Consider the following 18,525-nt stretch of genomic DNA (forward strand, 5'->3'; position numbering starts at 1 on the left):
AGCTCTACACACTGTTTAGAAAGTTACTAACTCCTTTCTCAATGTTTGTGAATGCTTGCTATAAAATTAATCCGGCAAATACCAGAAAGGTCAGAGCAGGTAATGCACATGCCACTGCCACGTGGCGAAATAAAAGCAAGAAGGGCTGTATGCATGACTGCTATGCATATCAGCTGGAGAATATTCTAAAAACATGTGCAACCTTTCATTTGACTTTCATATTTGCGAGTTATCTGGAGGTGTTTGTTTCTGCATAAAAGGCAAGAGTGTACAATGCAATAGTACTTCAGGGTTCAGAATAGAAAGATGGGACAAATGGACAATTCTGGGCAAGACTACTGCTAGAATTTAACAGCAACAGCAACATCAGCTCTTTCATATTTTTCCAGGATTTCATCCAGACACTGTTGCTATCAAGTAGGAGCTTGCTTAGTGTTAAAAACACTTGTCTGTGCAAAAGAAATGGCAACACACAGGTGAGATGCAGAAGCCCCTTCCATCTTACACTTATTTCAGGTAGCAAAAGACAAGCAATGCTTGAAGAGAGAGACACAGCAGTATTTCTCCACCTGTTTCCCAGATGCAATTCCCTCAGGCTGTGTCTACCCAAGGCAGCAGCACACACAGGAACAGAGCTGCAGACCCAATGCTTGCTGCTGAGTACTCGATGTCCTTGCAGAGTCCTTTCACTCAGCTCCAAACACGCTGGGTCACAGCTCCCCTGCAGACTGACCAGCAGCCACTGGAGGTTCCCAGTTAACACCAGTCCAAAAGGCAGTGGGGCCACTGGAGTGACCCACCAAGCAGGCCAGGGGACTGTCTGTAGGACACATCAGCAGCAGGCTCTCAGTCTGAAGAGAGCTGTGATCACCCTCAGTGGACAAAGACAAGAGGAACTCAACCCATTACAAAAGGTAGGCATATCCTAAGTTCTGCATGGAGCACACCATGACTTTAGGAGATTCCACTGCAGTTGGAAAATGTGTCACTCTCATCATGCAACCAGCCTGCATTCACATTCAAATTACAGCTTCAGTTACACAAGTCTAGACTAGTTCTGCCAGTGGAAAGTACATGCTTCTCCTTTGCTTTATATAAACCCAGTTTCAAGGTTTTTTCCATCACAAATAAAAATTCTTCACAGAAAAATGCAGAAACACTCACTGCTAATCACTGAAGCAGACCTTTGCATTTAACAGACATTAATCAGCAAATTAAGGACATTTTTTCTGCGTCGAGTTTTAGATACACTGTCTTAGCAAGTTCTAAGACAAGCAAGTTCTACGCCATTTTTTACAGCTCAAAGATTAATAATTTTCACTCTGACTGATCAGGTAACTCTTCCACTTTGCAAAGTCACACCAAATGACAGAGATACAGCTCGTCACACCAAATGACAGAGATACAGCTGTTGAAAGCCTACACAAACTAGAAGCCTCCTACTATAAAGGAAGAGGAATTAAAAAGGGGTAAGGTCTATAGCTATTCGACTGTATAATCTGGAAGCAGTCTTTATTTTAAACTGTGACTGCAGGAACCCACTGGAGAACAATCAGTCTGATCCTTGTTCCTTTCTTGGTAGATGTCGGGAGAGAAGAGATACACTGTTGGCTTAGTTTTAGTGCAGTCCAGAAGAAATACACCTCAGATATTAAATAGTTTCAGATTGGTTTTTCTTTTCTTTCCAAAAATTCCTTAACAATTTTAAAGTTATCCCAGAATAGCAGATGGGCATTTTTAAATCTACCTGACCTATTTCTCAGTTTTCATTTCTATCATCAGCACTATGGCTCAAAAATACCAGTCCACAGTTTTTGTGCCCTGTAGCATATTTTCTCCCATGGCACAAAAAAGCTTCATATCACACCTGAAGTGAAACCGTCTGTCTACAAGAAGGGCACAAAAAATGCTTGGCATTCCCCAGAATCAAGTGGATCTATTCACAGGTAAACCACTTATTTAACAGTGCATAAACCCTATGAAAATTAAGAACTGTACTAATTCCTATCTAGAATTTTAGGAAAAGATGAGATACAAACATTGGCAGTGGAACTGTAAGACGAAGTTGCAACACTAAAGTTCGGTTATTCTGCCTTTGCTGAGGGAAGACAGACCAAGGGCAGCTGTATGCCTCAAGTATGGCTGATGTGAGGAATAACAGTATTTGATGCTGGCTGCCTCTCTCCTGGCAGCCAGGAAAGGCTGTCAAGTGAGCAGCCAAGGGCTGCTTGTTCTCACACCAATAATCCCACTTGACCCACAGAATTCTCACTGGCAGAAATGGAGAGACCCAAATTGCTCCGTTTCATACCTGCTGTGTGCAAGTGTGCTCGAGGTGCAGGCTGCCAGCCACACTGTTAAATCCACCTGCATGAACCAAACTGTGATTGAAAAGTGACTTAAAGCATTATCACACATCTATGTAAAAAATGAAATTACAAAACCACACTGGAATCTTAACATCATGGTCAACATTAGCTCCTTCAAAATGGAGTTTGCAACTGACATTGTGTACCCACTACTTCAATATCACCCACGAAAGAACCACCTCCCTTGTAACACCAAGATAAAGTTTCTCAATCTTATCTCCCCAACAGTAAAAAGACTTTTCATTTAATGCAATGTTTGCATTTAGTTGAGTGAAAGTAATTAGCTCTCTCAGACACTAACACCGTAATTGCAGCTGACTACTTTCATTATAATTGTATCATCACTTTCCCACTGAAATAGGAAGTCTCACAATCTGCCAGCTCTAGATACAGTATTAAAAAATTCCCCGCTGTAGCACCTATAAACCCATGAGCTAACTGAACCACTCTCTCCCAGTGTAGGCTAAGAGCCAGCGGCTTCATGGCATCTATCTAGGACAGCAAACTTCCTGCCTCTCCCCAGACAGGCGATTTGGCAGATCTGGCTGAGCCTACATCTTCAGAGGAGCTGCATCAGTGCACAACAGGGAGGGGGCAAGGGGAGTGCAGAAAACAACCTCTCTCTTTAAGGCTGCTTTAAAGGAACTCTGAACTTGCTTTAAAAGCCCCTGATACCTGACACGGTATCTTTGTTCTGCCATTCACATTTCAGAGCCAGATCATGAAACTTGTGCTGAGGCTCACCATTTGCCCAAGAGCACATTTAGAATAGAGCCTAATCAAGCACAATCATGGCACAATCTTCATCAGCTTCACATCTGCTGTGCTGTGCTTACTGTTCAGGCTACATCACAGGGAGTGACAAGTTGATAAAACAAGCAACAGATATTCGTACAAGAAAAGCACTCCAGAACCCCTACAAAAAGCAGCAGAAACACCCACAACTGCAGCTCTCCTGTCTCCTCAGCAATATTCACAGAAACAAGCAGTAGACAGTAACAACATCCCTAACAGTGGTAAACAAAGCACAAAATGAGGCATATGAAATTCAAATAACCATCACAAACTTCCTGTTTACTTGTTTGTAAGTCCTTTCAAAATACTATACCTGTTATATTGAAATTATTTTGAAAAAAAGTACTACTTGCAATAAAGGATCCACTGGATCTAGAATCAAGTCAAGAAGTAGCACAATATACACAGACAAACATACCTTTTTACCTTAGGTGACATTTATTTCCTCTAGCTTTTTTCCTTAATAAACAGGAAGTCACTCAAAATGCACAGACCTCTCCTGTGACACAATGTAGTTGTTTTCCCTGCAACTGAAATGAGTGCAGAAAGTACAAGTAAAATGGTACCTTTGTGGTGGTTGCACACAATGACCTCATGCTGTATTTATATAAAACTTTCAATACACTGCCAATTCCTTTGAAGTCTGTACTAACTACATGAAATTAATGGTTTACTGTAGCATCTAATGGTGTACTCTGCAAAACAGGAGGCAGAAGAAAATTTTACAATACTTGTACAGATTTTACAATACTTTTCTAACAGCTATTTTACATGCTTGATGAAAGAAAGGCAGCAGGGATTTTTTGTTATTTTTGGAACACACAAACCCAGGATTCTACTAAAAAGTAAAAGCCACACAACCAAATACTTGATCTCATTCCCAGATCTCCACAGACTCTAGAAACTACTTCTGCCAGAAGAAATCATGGAACTCTGCACAGAACTATAGCACTTACCACAGGCAATGGAACAAATGAACAGAGTGAGCCTGACTGCCAGTTTGGGAAGAGACTTCAGCATTTCCCTTCATGGGCTCATGTGAGGATAGGTGCTCATAACCCCCACAAGGTTCTCTGACCTTTCTTTGGGCCAATAACAGCCCAATTAGATCAATAAGTTTCTGCCTTTTTGTTATTCTACTGCCACAAAGGTGAAATAAGAAACATTAATGGTAATTACCACACTGAGTAATTAAATTGTAAGAATTAGATCCAGATCTCCAACTCTCATGGAGATCAAATTCCCCCCCCCCCCCCAAAAAAAGATAAAAGCGTGGTTTGGAGTTTTCTTTATTACTACAGGAGAACTAAACTTACCATGCAATTCTGGATTTCTCATACAGCCACAAATGGAACAAAACTCCTGCTATTATGAAGCTCATTGGTAAAAATGCTAGTAGGAGTCAGTTAAAGATGAAACAAAAAACTGTTCAGAAAAAATTTTAAAAATACAGGTCTCCAATTAAGATTTTGATATGCAAGTTGTGTCAGAAAAAGAGCCTTAAATCATTCATAAACAAGCCTTCTAGCCCAGCTTCCCAAAAAAACCCATGCAGATTGAGACCTCAGAAAAGGGAAGAGACCATGCCCCTCCTTCATTTCAAAGCATTTCTGAAATCTAAGATTTATTCTTAAGAGTCTCTTAATGTCGTCACAAGACAAGACTGTTAGAGCAAGAGGTGGAAAAGTTACAAAAAACAATAATCACATAATAAACAAGGATCCTAAAATTTTTATATTATTTATATAAAGAAGTTTGGTAGGGGGAAACACCAGCAAGTATTTCTAGTGACAGGAAAATGCCCTTAATTTCTCATGATGTTTTCTATTAGAAATAGTTTTAGTGAGTTATAAATGGTTTTAATGGTTTAAGTTCTCAGCAGTAATGACTTACATAATGCAGATTTGACTTGTTAACACAGCCAAGAAAAAGCCTCTACCTTCTAATAACTGGTCCTGAACTTAAATCAGGTGTCTGTATTTCCTTGTCCCAAACCGAAACATTAGTACTTCCTAATGTTTATGAAGAGTTGAGATCCTTTATGATAGAAACCACTGCATCAGCTGGAACTGTGTGTAAAATTCCAAGATAAAAGCATGTTTTGCTTTTTTTCCCCATTAGCCCAAAATAAGTCTAAAATAAGTGCTAACAAACTGCCAGATAAAAGAGCACCTGCAGCTGTGGCACTTACAAGAGCTGAGCTTTGTAATCTAAGAAGCTAAAAGCCACCCAACTATGGATAATTTTTTGTGTGTGTCAGAGAAACATATCACAGATTCTATTACCACTTGCAAAATTGAAATTTAGCCTCTCTCCATAGACTAGCACTTCCATACCCTGCCATATCTGCAAGTACCATGACAAAACATTTGGCCACTTGACAACAAAATATTTACCACTCCTAATTTCAGAACCAAAGGATGGTTTTTACCCTTCTGTAAACTTTTTCACTGAAATCACTGTTACCTGAAAGGGTACAAGAAAAAGATTCCTGCTCTCATCTCCTTTACTGCACCAAATCCAGGACTTCTGCTTAATAAAGCAACACCCTGTACCTTGAGTTCAAATCACTGAGAAGTTAGAATACACCTGGGTAATAATCTTACATAGGGACTAAGATAACAGCTTAAGTTGGGATAAACTGTATCTGAAGCTACCACAGATGCAAAGAGTGAGAAAACAGTAATGCAAAGAATTCTGGCTCTATTAAAAGTAAGCAAAAGGTCAGTACCCAGCAGTAGGCTTTTTAGAGATGTGACCCAGAGTGACTTCAGCACAGCCCGGGCTGACCTTCACTTGGTCCCAGTATAGCACAGTGTTTCAATGTAAACTGCACTGTAATTGCATGAAACAGCACGAGTTATTCAAGCATTTTGTGGCATTTTTCCCCCTCATTTAACTTTTCTGAGCCACCTTGAATTGACAGCTGCAGAATGATAGGTCATCTGTTCAGAAAATCCCCATCAACAACAGATTATCAGGCTTAATTTCCCTGTATTTCCCTTAAATTGATCTATTCTGGATCAAGCGATATCAGTTTCATTTCTAATCTAAGTTTAATTTTTCTATGCACATTTAGACCCTTGTTCATAAATGGAAGAAAGCTGACAAATAAGCCTCTGGCTTATTTCATTGCTAAAAAACACAACAGCCAAGACATAAGAATCATGCAAGCTGCTGTTAATTACAACAAAGCACCATTTTGTGTAAAGGTTTTCTTGTTTAACACTCTGCTACTCCTCTGTTCCAAATGCTGTGCACATATGACCTTCCTATGTCAGCAAATATAAGCAGTTTCCTGATCTGCACACTCTTTAGCAGAGGCTGAACTTACAGATTTTATCTAGCTCACCCAGTACTCTCTCACAGCACCTCCAAGTCCCTCCCTAGCTGCGCCACAAACACACTGAAAAAGCACTGAAGACATATCTTGCAGTGCAAAAAGCTGCAGGGTTCCAAGAGACGTGCCAATGTACTGCCTATCTGATGTGTGACAGCACAAGCCACAGATCTTCAGAACATGAAATTGCTCTTTACGTAAGAAGTCTGGTTTTCCTTCAGAAGTCTATTTCAGTAAAACTACCAGTATCCTCATAGACAATACAAGCACAGCAGCTGTTTATGTCACATAGTATCACTTCAGAAATGTCAGCTAATAACTGTTATGTATTAAAGAATATTAATACATTTTTTCTTAATAAAATTCTATCAAGCTACATTACAGATCTCTCCCACTACAACTATGTCAACCAAATACAAAACATAATGTCTTTGGAGAAACACTAAGAAAATAATTTATTTAGGCAGACAAACATTCCTGAAAGCCTCAGACAGAACTCTATACAGTAGCAAAGGAAGCAAAGCCCAATTCCTCCAAGTTTGTCTCTAGATTTTGTGTGTGAGGCTCTGTCTCACCTTCACTCAACCATTCTGTTTTTCTTCTATAGTTTGGTTTCATATGAAGAAGTGCTAAACCTAGAACAGTGTGATACCATTCCTTTACTAACAGTGAAGAGGCTTCACAAAAGCTTTCTGAACCAACAGGGAAGAAGCAGGCCAGGTTTACATAGCCAGAGATATAGCTTGAATCATTACAGGACTCTAGCTCTCAAAACAAAACAGAGAAGCTGAAAACTTGCTTTTCTCCTAGAAGTGAATGCAGTTACTTGCTTTCAGTCAATTCTCAACAACAAAAAGCCCAACTAGAAAACTGTGGAAAAAGAAAATCTGCTAAATTCCCACTGAAATAAAGAACTTTTATCTAAATTAACTTTAAAAAACACAGTGTCTGCCTGTGAATAACATGATAGGAGCTTATATAAATATAAGCCACTTATCTCACATTCCCTTAAATATAAGCAAGAACCTCAAAAGTTTCAGATGCATATTTCTCACTTTTTTCCTAAAAGCTCTATTGAGAGCTTTGAAATCTCCAAGTGTCACAAAAACTGTTAACCTCTTCCTTTAGCAATTTCAAACATGAAAAGACTTCTCTAAATGTGATACTGTAGAGTTTACAAGTTCTGAAAAAACGGAAACCAAAATTTTATTCAAAGAAAAAACAGCAGGCTATTTCAAAATGTGAATGCACTGAGACCACTAACCGATGTGTGTCTATATCCAGACAGTCAGGTCAGGAGGCCAAAGTGTACAGTGAGTTCTACATCTACTGTGACACTTATCCTGCTTACCTGGAACCACAGTGTTCCTCACCCTGCTTTACCTCTGTTTTTTGTGTGCTGGTAGAGAAACAAGCTAGACTGCACTCAGACAGCAGTGCTACTCTGGCCAAAGCTATCTCAGTATGTCAGTTTTAAACTTTTACAGCTTGAACAGGCCCTTAAAATCACTGAACTGGAAGGCAAGTAGTGCAAAACATTACCCCAAGTCCTCTATGGTTTCTAAAGCTTCTATTTCATCAACACCTATCAGTAAATAGTTACTTTATCTTGCACAGCTGTGGCTTTCTTTATATTACAGATGGAATATTCATTCTGAGACACTCAGTGATGCTAGAGCAAGCAAGGGTTGATGCTAGAGCAAGCAAGCAAATGGTACTTGTCTAAAAAGGGAGTCTTGTTCAAAGGCAGCAAGATGCAGTAAAGTTCTATAAACAAATCTCATGGCAATGAAGTTAATACACTGAGTAGGGGCACAGAGATAGGTTACACAATGAGAAAGAAAAAAACATGCAGTGAAGAAGATGGCAAACTACCTTGGGTTCCTGACCTTTCAGAGTAAGTATTAAATAAAACCAATCTGTTTAATTCTCAGACAAGAACTTTCAACAATAACATTCCTTGGGTGTACAAACAAGAAAAATCCTGGCCAGCAAAGCCTAAGAAGATTAGCATACAGTTTGAAGGGTCCACTAGGTCCTTTCAGCCACAGTCTCCCCACAATTTAAAACTGAGTTGTCCCAAACTCAGCATCACCTTCAACTGAAAACACTTCTCCTTGAAGCTGAGTTTGCCAGAAATCCCTCTGCTCCACTAGCAAGGCTTCAGGACCAACCAAAAAAACCTCATGCAGCCAACACAAGAATGCAATAACACGTGCCACTGTGTATCCAGCTATCACCCAGCTGTGAGAAGCACAAGAGCACAGCCCACAAGCCACTGAAGAACAGCAGCACAATCACAGGGCATATCTAAAAGCCCAGTAAACACTGCATATACACAGACAATTTCTGAAAAACCCCTACAACTTCAGCTTCAAATAGTAGCAATAATGGAAATGCCAGAAAAAGCAGCAGCCAGAGTACCCATAAGGACCCAAACAGGCATTACTACTCTCCCCTACTGGGAATGATGCAACAACAAAGTGGAAAGAGTTTGAGAGGAAACAGACAAGTTCAGCATGAAGGAAGACTTTTCCAGGCACATCTAACCCCAACTCAAATGCGTAATTGCTCTTCTGCAGGATTAGAAGAATCCAGAAATCAAACAACCACACCCATAGGGATCTTAAGCTGGAAGAAATGAAAGGCAGAGTCCACGTGATTTGGAGAACGATGACAAATTGCAAAACATTGGGAATCAATGCAACTAGTGGAAAAAATGTATGGAGTAGTTATGACACACCACAAATATCAGAAATGGCTGTGGTAAATATGAGAATAGTTTTCCTAATAAAAGAATCTGCCATCAGAAATCCTATATAAACTAGTTCAACATCCTAAATGAATTTCTTGCATCTACCTGATGTTACAAGTCCACAGCTCAAAGAATGAGCTGGCAGCTCTTTTTCACAACATTACTACTCTCTCAAGTCAGTTTTTCCACAAACTAATTCTGAAACATAGATTCTCTTGAGCCCTTCAAATAAAAAGTCTCATTCTAGAAGGAGAGGAAAAAAAATATGTATAATAACAACTCATAATTTAGCTAGTTCTTAAAAATCTGAGACATAGCAGAAAAGAGATATCAGTATAAGCAATGTAAAAGCAAGTTAGCAGAGTCACTTTTGATCAGTTGGAAAACTGTCTTAGTCTTGATTTTAAAAGTATCTGCCTAGTAATATCTTAGTGGTCCTTGAGACAAAATACAATAGTATTTATTGAGACATCTGATTCTATTTTATTTTTAAATGGTAAGACAGCTCATTAGCTCAACACTATCTGGCAAATATCTGAATACACAAGTAGTTCTTTTCCCCTATGTTGCCTTCAGTAGCTCCCAATCTACGTATTTTTTTCTTAACTTCCAGCTCTTCCCTTCCTCCACACAACCTCGTTCTACATACAACCAGTTTCCCCCGAGATGAATTTTTCCTCCGGTCCTGCTCTCCCAGGTGCCTCGCTGCTGTCAGGACCCGCGTGCCTCCGCACAGGAGCCCGTGTCTCAGCTGAGCAAGACCCCACCGCAGCGTCCCCATATCGCTCACCCGCGCACAGCTGCCTTTCAGTTCACACGCAACACCTGTGCTCACCGCTCTTCGTTAAGGAAGAGCGACGGTATTCTATACAAACACGCGATAAAGCTGCAGAAAGCGCGTCTGTGGCCTCCTTCCAAGTGCACACCGCTCTCGGGTGACGGCAGCCGCCAGACACCGTTATTGTTGTTACCGCACGGCCCCGAGGAACGCAGCCGAGCGGCCAAACGGGGTGGGCAGAGGAGCTGCTCCGGTCACTCGGGAACTCCTTCCCAGTCTCCCGGGCAGGCAGCCCCTCGCCAGTTCACCCTCCAAGCATATCCCTGCCGGAAACCCGGCACGAGGCGCGCCGGCGCCCGCTCTGCGACCCGGCCTTGGGGACATCGCGCCCAGGCGGACACAAGCCGCCGGCCCGCGGCCGCTCCGCGCCGGTGCTCACGCCCCGCACGGCCGGGGCGCACCGCAGCCCCCGCGCTCTGCCCAGGGGAGCGCCTGCAGCGCAGGCTCCGGCTCCCGCTCCCCACTGCCGGGCGCAGTCCCCTCGGGCTCCGCCACCATCCCCGTCCCACCCTGCTCCCCGCCATCCCTCCGTGTCGGCACCCGCAGCCGCCTCCGAGCCGCGCCGCCGCGGCCCCATCCCGCCGCTCACCCAGAAGGGCTCGGAAGCGTCCGCGCTGCAGAAGCTCTCGATCCCCATGGGGCGCGCCGAGGCTACCGCGGGCTCCCGCGGCAGCGCTTCCCCGTCCGCAGCTCTCCGTGCCCGGGCGGCGGCAGGCGGGGCCGGGCCGGCGGCGCCAGCTCGGAGCCCTGATTGGCTCCGCGTCACGAGGATGCCGAGCCCGGCGCCGCCGCCGCCCGCGCTGCGCAGCCCCGCCTCGGCGGGGCGGGGGCGGCCGCTCAGCGCCGCGTGCGGGGACCGGGGGTGAGCATCAACGCCGGGGGATTGCGCGTCCCGCGGGGCACCAACGCCTCCCCGGCCGGGCCGAGGACGGGCCCAGGAGACTCGGCCGGAGCCCAACGCGTGCCGTTGTTGAACGCAGAAATGTCCCGCGCCCTCAGCAGCGTTCCCGGGGCGGAATGGCTGCCCCCGGGACACCGCAGCAGCGCCTGCCTGCCCGGATCAGCTGCCCCAGCAGCCTCCAAGGGTCCCGCACCTCCCACCCGCACCGCACCTGCCCGCCGGGCTGGACCGGAGCCGGCGGCGGGCATCACGGCATCCCCCTCCCCGTGGCACTGCTCCGGCCCCTGAGCACAGGGTCCCCACGTACCACCCGAGGAGAGGCACCGTAGTGCCCCGCCGGCACCCGGGCCCCGCAGGACTGAGCCAGGGCACCGTCCTCGGGGAAGGCCCCAGGGAAAGCCTAAGCTCACCTTCAAATAGCTCACTTCTCACCGTGAACCAGTTTCACGGTTTCAATGGTTTCAATGCCCTGAACTAGTTCAAGTTGACCAGCATGAACAGAACCAAAATTACTTCATCCACAACCAGGTTTACATCAAAATATGTACTAGTTGAGCTAACTGCACAGCCCTGTGGTTGCACTGAGTTGTGTCTCACGGTGCAGTCTTCACATCTTGTTTAAAATACATCCGTTAAATCCAGCCAGCTCGGCTGACTACTGTACCAGAATAGACCAGCTGGAGTATGGTGGTACATATGGAATGGCATCATATGCTGCAGGAAATAGCAGGGTGGTTACATACTACCCTACAGTGACATTTGAAATCTTTAATCACACAAACCTCAATTTAAAATGCTCTTGTCCATCCATGGCAAATACGGTAATGGACAAAGTTGTTAAAAAGAGACAGGTCTCCTTTGTTTAATTAATAACTTAAAACCAGACATCACAAGTACAAAAACATATCACAGACTGCTTCTTTACTCACCTGCAGTTTCAAAACTGCAGTTTCAGAGCTGTGCTGGTGGTGGCCAGATTGTCCATCCAACTGCAATATTTCTGGTCTGTCCCCCCGGCTCTCACATTCTCAGCGTGTCAGCTGTCAAAGAGCAGCAGCAACACCTGAGTTCAGCCCACACCCAGGTCACATCTGCATTGATGAACAGAGCAGAATCATCACAGAAAGATCAAACCACACACATTGGGTGTCAGAAGTTCTACGAGTTTGTCAGTTTAACCCATACCTTAGTTCATGCCATGTTAAAATCTCTATACTATTGCAAGAGAACAGCAAAACACTCATGTATGATTCCCCTTATATACAGAAAACAGTAAATAAGCATGAAGTGAGCAGTGTCTAGAAAAATACATTTTTACCCACGTTTTTCTCAAGATATTATTGTAAGCTAAAAGATTAACAAAATTTAAGTTATACATACCAAATACTTTTCTTTCAGCCTCAGACTGTCCCAATGTCACCAGTCGTCATGCTCCATGTTAATGATGTTTCTCCTCAAATACTACTCGGATCTCCACCTCAAACTAGTTCTCTTCTAATTAATTCTATTTCCTTATAAAGCAAAGCACAGTCAAAATACAGAGTAAATAATTAACGTGAGAGGAAGCAGAAGAGTTCAGAAGAAAAATGTAACAGACTCAAAATATTTATTGTGGAAGAGAAAACCAGAGCTGACACAAGCCCAGAACTGGGATACAAAACCAAGGTGTCAGAGTACCAGAAAGTCACTGGACATGGATTTCACAAACCATTGTTGTAACTGCATCTTTTAAAATAGAGATTAATACAAGAAATAGAAACTGAAATCTTGTTTTAAAAAGGGATTCCCTTGCAAGCAGAAAAAAGAGCCACACGAAATTCTATATAAACTTTTTTTTTTTTTTTTTTTTGGTAGGATACAAATTGAAGCCGGACAGGAAATACAGTGTGAAAAACTGCAACAACTTATCAGGTGGAAGTCAGGTGTGATAGAAGAGTGACTCACAACATCATGGAGAAGTTTGGAAGGATGGGGAGCAACATGTTTAGACTGTGAAAATGCCCTAACATTAAACATAAGCAGCTGTTTGTCCCCGGAGTCGCCCTAGGGATGCGGGCAGGGGGACAGAGGCACGAACTGCTGTGACTCACTGAGAGCGACTGCTGGGCTAAGGAAACACATGCACCTCACCATCGCTTCTTCTTTTCCTGAATTTGATTTATTGACCTCTTTCCAGAGATGCTTTGGGAAGGTCGTCATATAAATATTTGCTTAGAGAGGAAATGTAAAAAACAAACAGAACAAAAAATCCCAATAACCCCCCCAGCCCACACACTTAAGTCTTGCGAGTCTTAGGCTTTACTGCCTAAGACGACTCACATTTTCCTTCAAGCCCCAGCAGGCTACTCCATCTAGACCATGGCAAATCCAGTTTGTTCACCCACCCCTGCTGCGTTTCCTTTGGGAAATACTTAAAGCATTGATAAAATAAACACCCTTGACTCATCCCAGCAACACGGAGCACGCACACAAGCCTCCAGACACGCCAGGGATCCTCAGGCTTGCAAAACACCCCGTCTACAGTTACATTTTGGCAAGTCCTTGGCATTAGAAGCTCATCTTTGGCGAGTCCTTTTAATTAACAGCACATCTTTCACGGAGTCGGGACAAAACTCCTCCGCCACACACATGGGAGAAATTCTCGCTCATTTTCCAAGTTCCCTTCCTCAATCCTTGACAACCTCTCAATTACAGAGGGGTAAAGCACGGCAAGCCTGACGTTCCGCCCAGCTGGCAGGGTTGGACTGCGGGCGGGCACAGCAGGACACCGAGCGCTAGCTCACGGGCAGCACGGCGGCGCTGCTGATGCTGCTTATTTTATCCCGGCACGACCTTGCCCGCGGCCGCTGGCACCAGAGGGATGCCCTGGGGCTCCCCCGCCCTGAGGGGCCGGGCGGGAGCCGCGCTGTCCCCTGAGGGCGCTGCCACCGCCCGGCCCCACGCTGTCCCCTCAGGGCTGTCCCCTCAGGGCTCTCTCCCCAGGGCTCTCCCCTCAGGGCTGTCCCCTCAGGGCTGTCCCCTCAGGGCTCTCTCCTCAGGGCTCTCTCCTCAGGGCTCTCTCCTCAGGGCTCTCCCGCCCAGCCCCTGCCGTCCCCTCAGGGCTCTCCCCTCAGGGCTCTCCCGCCCGGCCCGCGCCTGCGCACTGCGCGCGCGGCGCCATCCGGGTCCCGGCGCGGGCATGGCGACGGTGGCGGAGCTGAAAGCAGGTCGGGCCGGGGCTGTCTTGGGCCGCCGGGAGGGCGGGAGGGCGGCGCGGGCACCCGGAGCGTTCTCAGAGCCGCCCCGGGCGCTAATGGGGACCGCTGTCCCTCGGCGCTGTCCCCCGACCCTCGGCGCTGCCCTCGTCATGTACGGCGGGCTGTATTTCAGTATCTTTCCGTATTAAACACGTCCTGGTGCAGTAACATCCTACTTCTGAAACTGCCAGAACGTATGCTTGCCACTAAAAAAAATACTCTATTTGTGACTTCTCTGAAGGCCTAACTTTTATCTGCGGCGTGCCCAGCCTGGTGGGCGCTGCGATAAGATACCGTATCGCTGTGGCACTGGGGACACGCCAAACCCTGTTTGTGTGGGAAACTTGGGGTGCGCTGGGCTTTACATTAACGCGTCTTCTTGTGGGAACAGTTCTAAAGGATACGCTGGAAAAAAGAGGAGCTCTTGGCCAGATCAAAGCGAGGATCAGAGCTGAGGTGTTTAACGCGCTGGAGGACCGGAGCGAGCCGCGGCCGACGCTGTCCCGGGAGAACCTGCTGATCAATGAGCTCATTCGGGAGTACCTGGAGTACAACAGATACAAATACACGGCATCTGTTCTGATGGCAGGTATTGGGATTAATTTGTGTCATCGCTGGAATAGTAATCAGTAATTGCTTGGTATCAATTGATATTATGGAATTAGTGTGACAAGCTGTATAATCTTGTCTTCTCTGGGGAATTAATAGGGTACAAACAACCTCTCCCTAGTTCTGCTTGCAGCATTAAGCCAAATCATTAAATTAGTCTCTGCCCTTTTACCCCTGAGGTGAATTGTTTGACAAAGTAGTTGATGCAAGAACAAGGAAACTTGATAGAAGCGTGCAAACTCAAAATACCTGTCCTGAAATGTCTGAGAGTAGTAGTTTAAAGAAAGAGTTGTTTACCTGATGAATTTATCTTTATACTGTAAGACTTCTTTAATGTTTTTCTTAGATTCTTTCAGAGTGAAGACAAAAATTGTAATGTGCTATTGTAAATTACACAAGTGTGAATCACTAATGCTTAAGTGAGTTCCCTGGAATTACAATATACTGTTAGTTATTGATAGTCTAAAAGGGAGGTCTGTGACCTTGTGCTTTTTTGAAATCTTCTGTTAATTGGTGATGGTTTTTTTACCAGTCTTAGAAATTTTGGGGTTTTTTTTCCAGAATCCGGCCAGCCTGAAGTGCCCTTGGATAGACAGTTTCTTGCCAAAGAGCTGAATATAGTTGAAGATGCAAGTGGAAAATCAGTGTAAGGAGGAGTTTTGGAATTCACAGTATATTCTGTACATTCTATATTCTGTATAGCAGTATATATATTATACTTAGTGTTATTATAAATCCCATATAAATGTTCTCACCAACTGAAATGTGGCTGCTCCCACGCCTGCTCTGATGTGAATTCAGCTTCATGATGCCAAACATGGGGCTATTTTCAGACATACTCCAAACTGACATTCAATTCTGCCAACATGATGGCATTCTCCAAATAGTGTCCTTGCACACCAAAACACAGCTCTCTCACGAGTACTGTCTGTGTTTTATACAAAATAGATCTGCTCTCTGCATATCTGGGAGTTGCTGTGTGGAGCAATAAAAAGATTACTATGAGATTAGATATAAAGTCACAGTGCTCCAATACAACTCCACCAATGAGCTGAGGGCTGAAGTAGGTTCAGACATGTTCAGCATTCTCTGTAGCTTGCATTGTATGAATCTGTGAGGTGCTTAGGAAGAGCCAAGTTTGGGGTGTGCCATGGTGGACTAGCCTATAGCCCACCAAAGTCTGATCCTTTGGGAGTGTGTGTATCCTTGTGATCCATGAGTGAGAATGTGGATCTGTGTTCTTGTGCTAAACAAGCTCTGGTTCTTCGCCTGCCAGGGGACCTGGAGTGCAGTGGAGAGTGTCTCTTAGTCCAGGCTTTTTAGGGGAGTGTTGGTGTTCAGGGGGAGCTTAGGTCTGTGTTTATTTATGTAATGATACTTGGCATAACGTGTCCTAAATCATTGAAGAAATCTGTACATATTGTGGAAGTAAATCTTAAGATCTAAGAAGTTCTGGGGAAAGGGTGTATTTTTAATGTTCAGTATTTCATAGCTTTTATAGGCTACTTTTGTAATTTCTTTCTCAAACAGACCTCTCCTTTATGGAATTCTCTCTCATTTCTTACGTGGTGATGAAGAACGTACCCAGAATATCATTCCAAAAGTGTCTTCACTGAATTATCCAAAGCAGAACCGTGGCAAACCACCAACAGAAAGAAATCAAAAAGGTGGGTGCAATGTCATTTTTGCAGAACTTCTATGTGTAACTAGATTTCCTATATATGCTTATAACAGCATAAGCATGCAGCTGGACACAGTGTACCTCCTTCTCTGTGCAAGGAATGCTTTCATCTGACACCCCTTTTGTAAGGAAAAGTCTTCAGTAGAACAGTGTTTATATCTTAAAAATACCATTAAGCTGCATGACTTGGCCATACCTGTTGCTCAGCTGTTCATGTAAGAAAGGTCCTACTACATCCAACTCAAGAAAGACCCATCTATGATTCCTGAAACTACCTGTGGATGTGCCTTTGTTTAAATAAGTGATCAAGTGGCTTATTGCTTCATTTTTAGTGTGGAAATTTATTACTCTCCTGTTAATACTATGAACTATTTGGTTTGTATCCAAAAATTTGAGAAGTACAAGGCCTGAAATCTCACTGATATCTAAAAAGTGTAAGAAGTACTTACAGTTTTTTAACATGTAATTCACTGAAACAATGCTGGTTTTCTTCTGCCAGAAGAGGGGGCTGAAGAAACAAAATTTCCATACCCAAACTGCTATAAATTACCTCTTTGTTAGAAAACAATTATCCCTATCAGAAATTTCTCCATTTTCAAAACAAACTGAGTGTATAGGAGAACTGTTTTTAGAGTATACTTTTGTTTCTGTTGACTGTGCAGGGTCACCCTGCCCTGTTAACTCCAATATAACTCTACATGGAGATTTAATTGGTTAGAGCTAGTTACCAAATGCAGGATTAATCATAAGACACAACAGCACATTGCTTTTAGAACTAAACAAATGCATATCAGTTTCAAGGCTTTTAACCTTAAAGTAAATACATTCTGAAATTACTTTCTCCATGTTTTTGTGAAATGTGTTACTGGACATCTAAAGGCCGTGGGTTTAAAATACTAATTATCCAGTTCTTTTAATTAGGCTGCATATTCAAGTAATAAGTCCATTCATAAACTCAACCTTCCACATCTCCTATTTAACATCTAACTTGCTTTTCATTTTAGAAATTATTTTGCTTGTTTAGATGTATGAATATTCCAGTAGACCGGGGATCCTGATAAAACATGTGGAATATGGTGTTTCTTTAGCTCATTCACTGCAGGTGAATTGGAAGTTGTCTGAAATCTAATCTTGGTGATGCAAAGCTTTTATCTCTTACAGCTGCATGGAAACATTTATCTGTAAAATTTCCTGAGTTCCCTATGATGATATTGCGTATCAAAGTTAATAATAGTAGAAAATAACACTTACACCTTGGACTTCCAGATGCATGAGAATATTTTTGTCTGCATTTCATTTTCAGACAGAATTCCAGAACCAGGAAGGACAGCTGTCACGAGCATCGAAGAGCCCCTTATTTTACAAAGTATAAAGAGATGATATCTTTCATTTGCTAATTTCTTGTATCAAGGTCTGTCAGATCTAATTTAGGACATTCTTCATTGCATGAATTTCTCCAATAAATCACATGGGACCATTTTATCTTGTAACCTCTACTCATGAGACAGGATTACAAGGTCATACTTACCGTCAGAGAAAAAAATGTTAGCCAGGCTCTCCTTCCTCAGTGCTGATAGAAGGAAAACTGTACAGGGAGTCACATTAGTGAATCCTGTGTCTAGAATAGCATCTGAATGTACTGTGTTTATCTAATAAATTTTTATATAATGACTTACAGCACCTGAATGTACTGTGTTTATCCAATAAATTTTTATATAATGACTTATCATGGCTGCACTTAACATCTTTGTGTGTTTTTCCTGTTTCTAAATAAAATTTCTCAATTTTATTCTGTGTGGTATTTTGAGAGTGTTCAAATTAAAACATTTTAATCATTCTTTTTAAAAAGAAGCTGCAAGTTTCAGATAAGTAAGGGAAAATAAATTTGAACAGAAAATTGAAGTGATTTAGAGGGATAGTTGTTTTTAATTCTCCGGAAATGGGGACTATATTTATCTTCATGCTAGCAAACAAATGAGAGGAGGTTTTTTCCATCTGGAG

The 18,525-nt window shown here is 43.3% G+C and overlaps 2 protein-coding genes and 1 long non-coding RNA gene across 4 annotated transcripts in view; 1 reads left to right on the plus strand and 2 right to left on the minus strand.

The window, feature by feature from the left end:
* The window catches only part of LOC146430801 (multidrug resistance-associated protein 1), a 47,567-nt gene extending 36,725 nt beyond the window's left edge, over window positions 1–10,842 (minus strand). For both annotated transcript variants that reach the window (XM_085074777.1, XM_085074776.1), the window contains exon 1: window positions 10,687–10,842. In XM_085074777.1, the coding sequence (XP_084930903.1) occupies window positions 10,687–10,734 (48 nt within the window). In that variant the 5' untranslated portion in view covers window positions 10,735–10,842. The remainder of the gene's footprint in view (window positions 1–10,686) is intronic.
* Window positions 10,843–11,572: 730 nt separating this feature from the next.
* Window positions 11,573–13,983, minus strand: LOC146430802 (uncharacterized). The gene is made up of 3 exons (XR_014855114.1): window positions 12,379–13,983; window positions 11,928–12,089; window positions 11,573–11,712 (listed from the first exon to the last, which is right to left on the minus strand). It is a non-coding gene; the product is annotated as an uncharacterized LOC146430802 (long non-coding RNA).
* A 107-nt stretch (window positions 13,984–14,090) lies between these two features.
* CEP20 (centrosomal protein 20) lies at window positions 14,091–18,313 on the plus strand. Its single transcript, XM_085074783.1, has 5 exons — window positions 14,091–14,204; window positions 14,626–14,823; window positions 15,405–15,489; window positions 16,374–16,510; window positions 17,828–18,313. Exons 1-5 carry the CDS (start codon window positions 14,177–14,179, stop codon window positions 17,902–17,904), a joined length of 525 nt encoding a protein of 174 aa, XP_084930909.1. The 5' UTR covers window positions 14,091–14,176; the 3' UTR covers window positions 17,905–18,313.
* The last annotated feature ends 212 nt before the right edge of the window (window positions 18,314–18,525 follow it).

This window comes from Lichenostomus cassidix, chromosome 14 (genome assembly GCF_008360975.1).
Source record: "Lichenostomus cassidix isolate B80296 chromosome 14, HeHo_3.0, whole genome shotgun sequence".
In the NCBI taxonomy this organism is placed as follows: Eukaryota; Metazoa; Chordata; class Aves; order Passeriformes; family Meliphagidae; genus Lichenostomus; species Lichenostomus cassidix.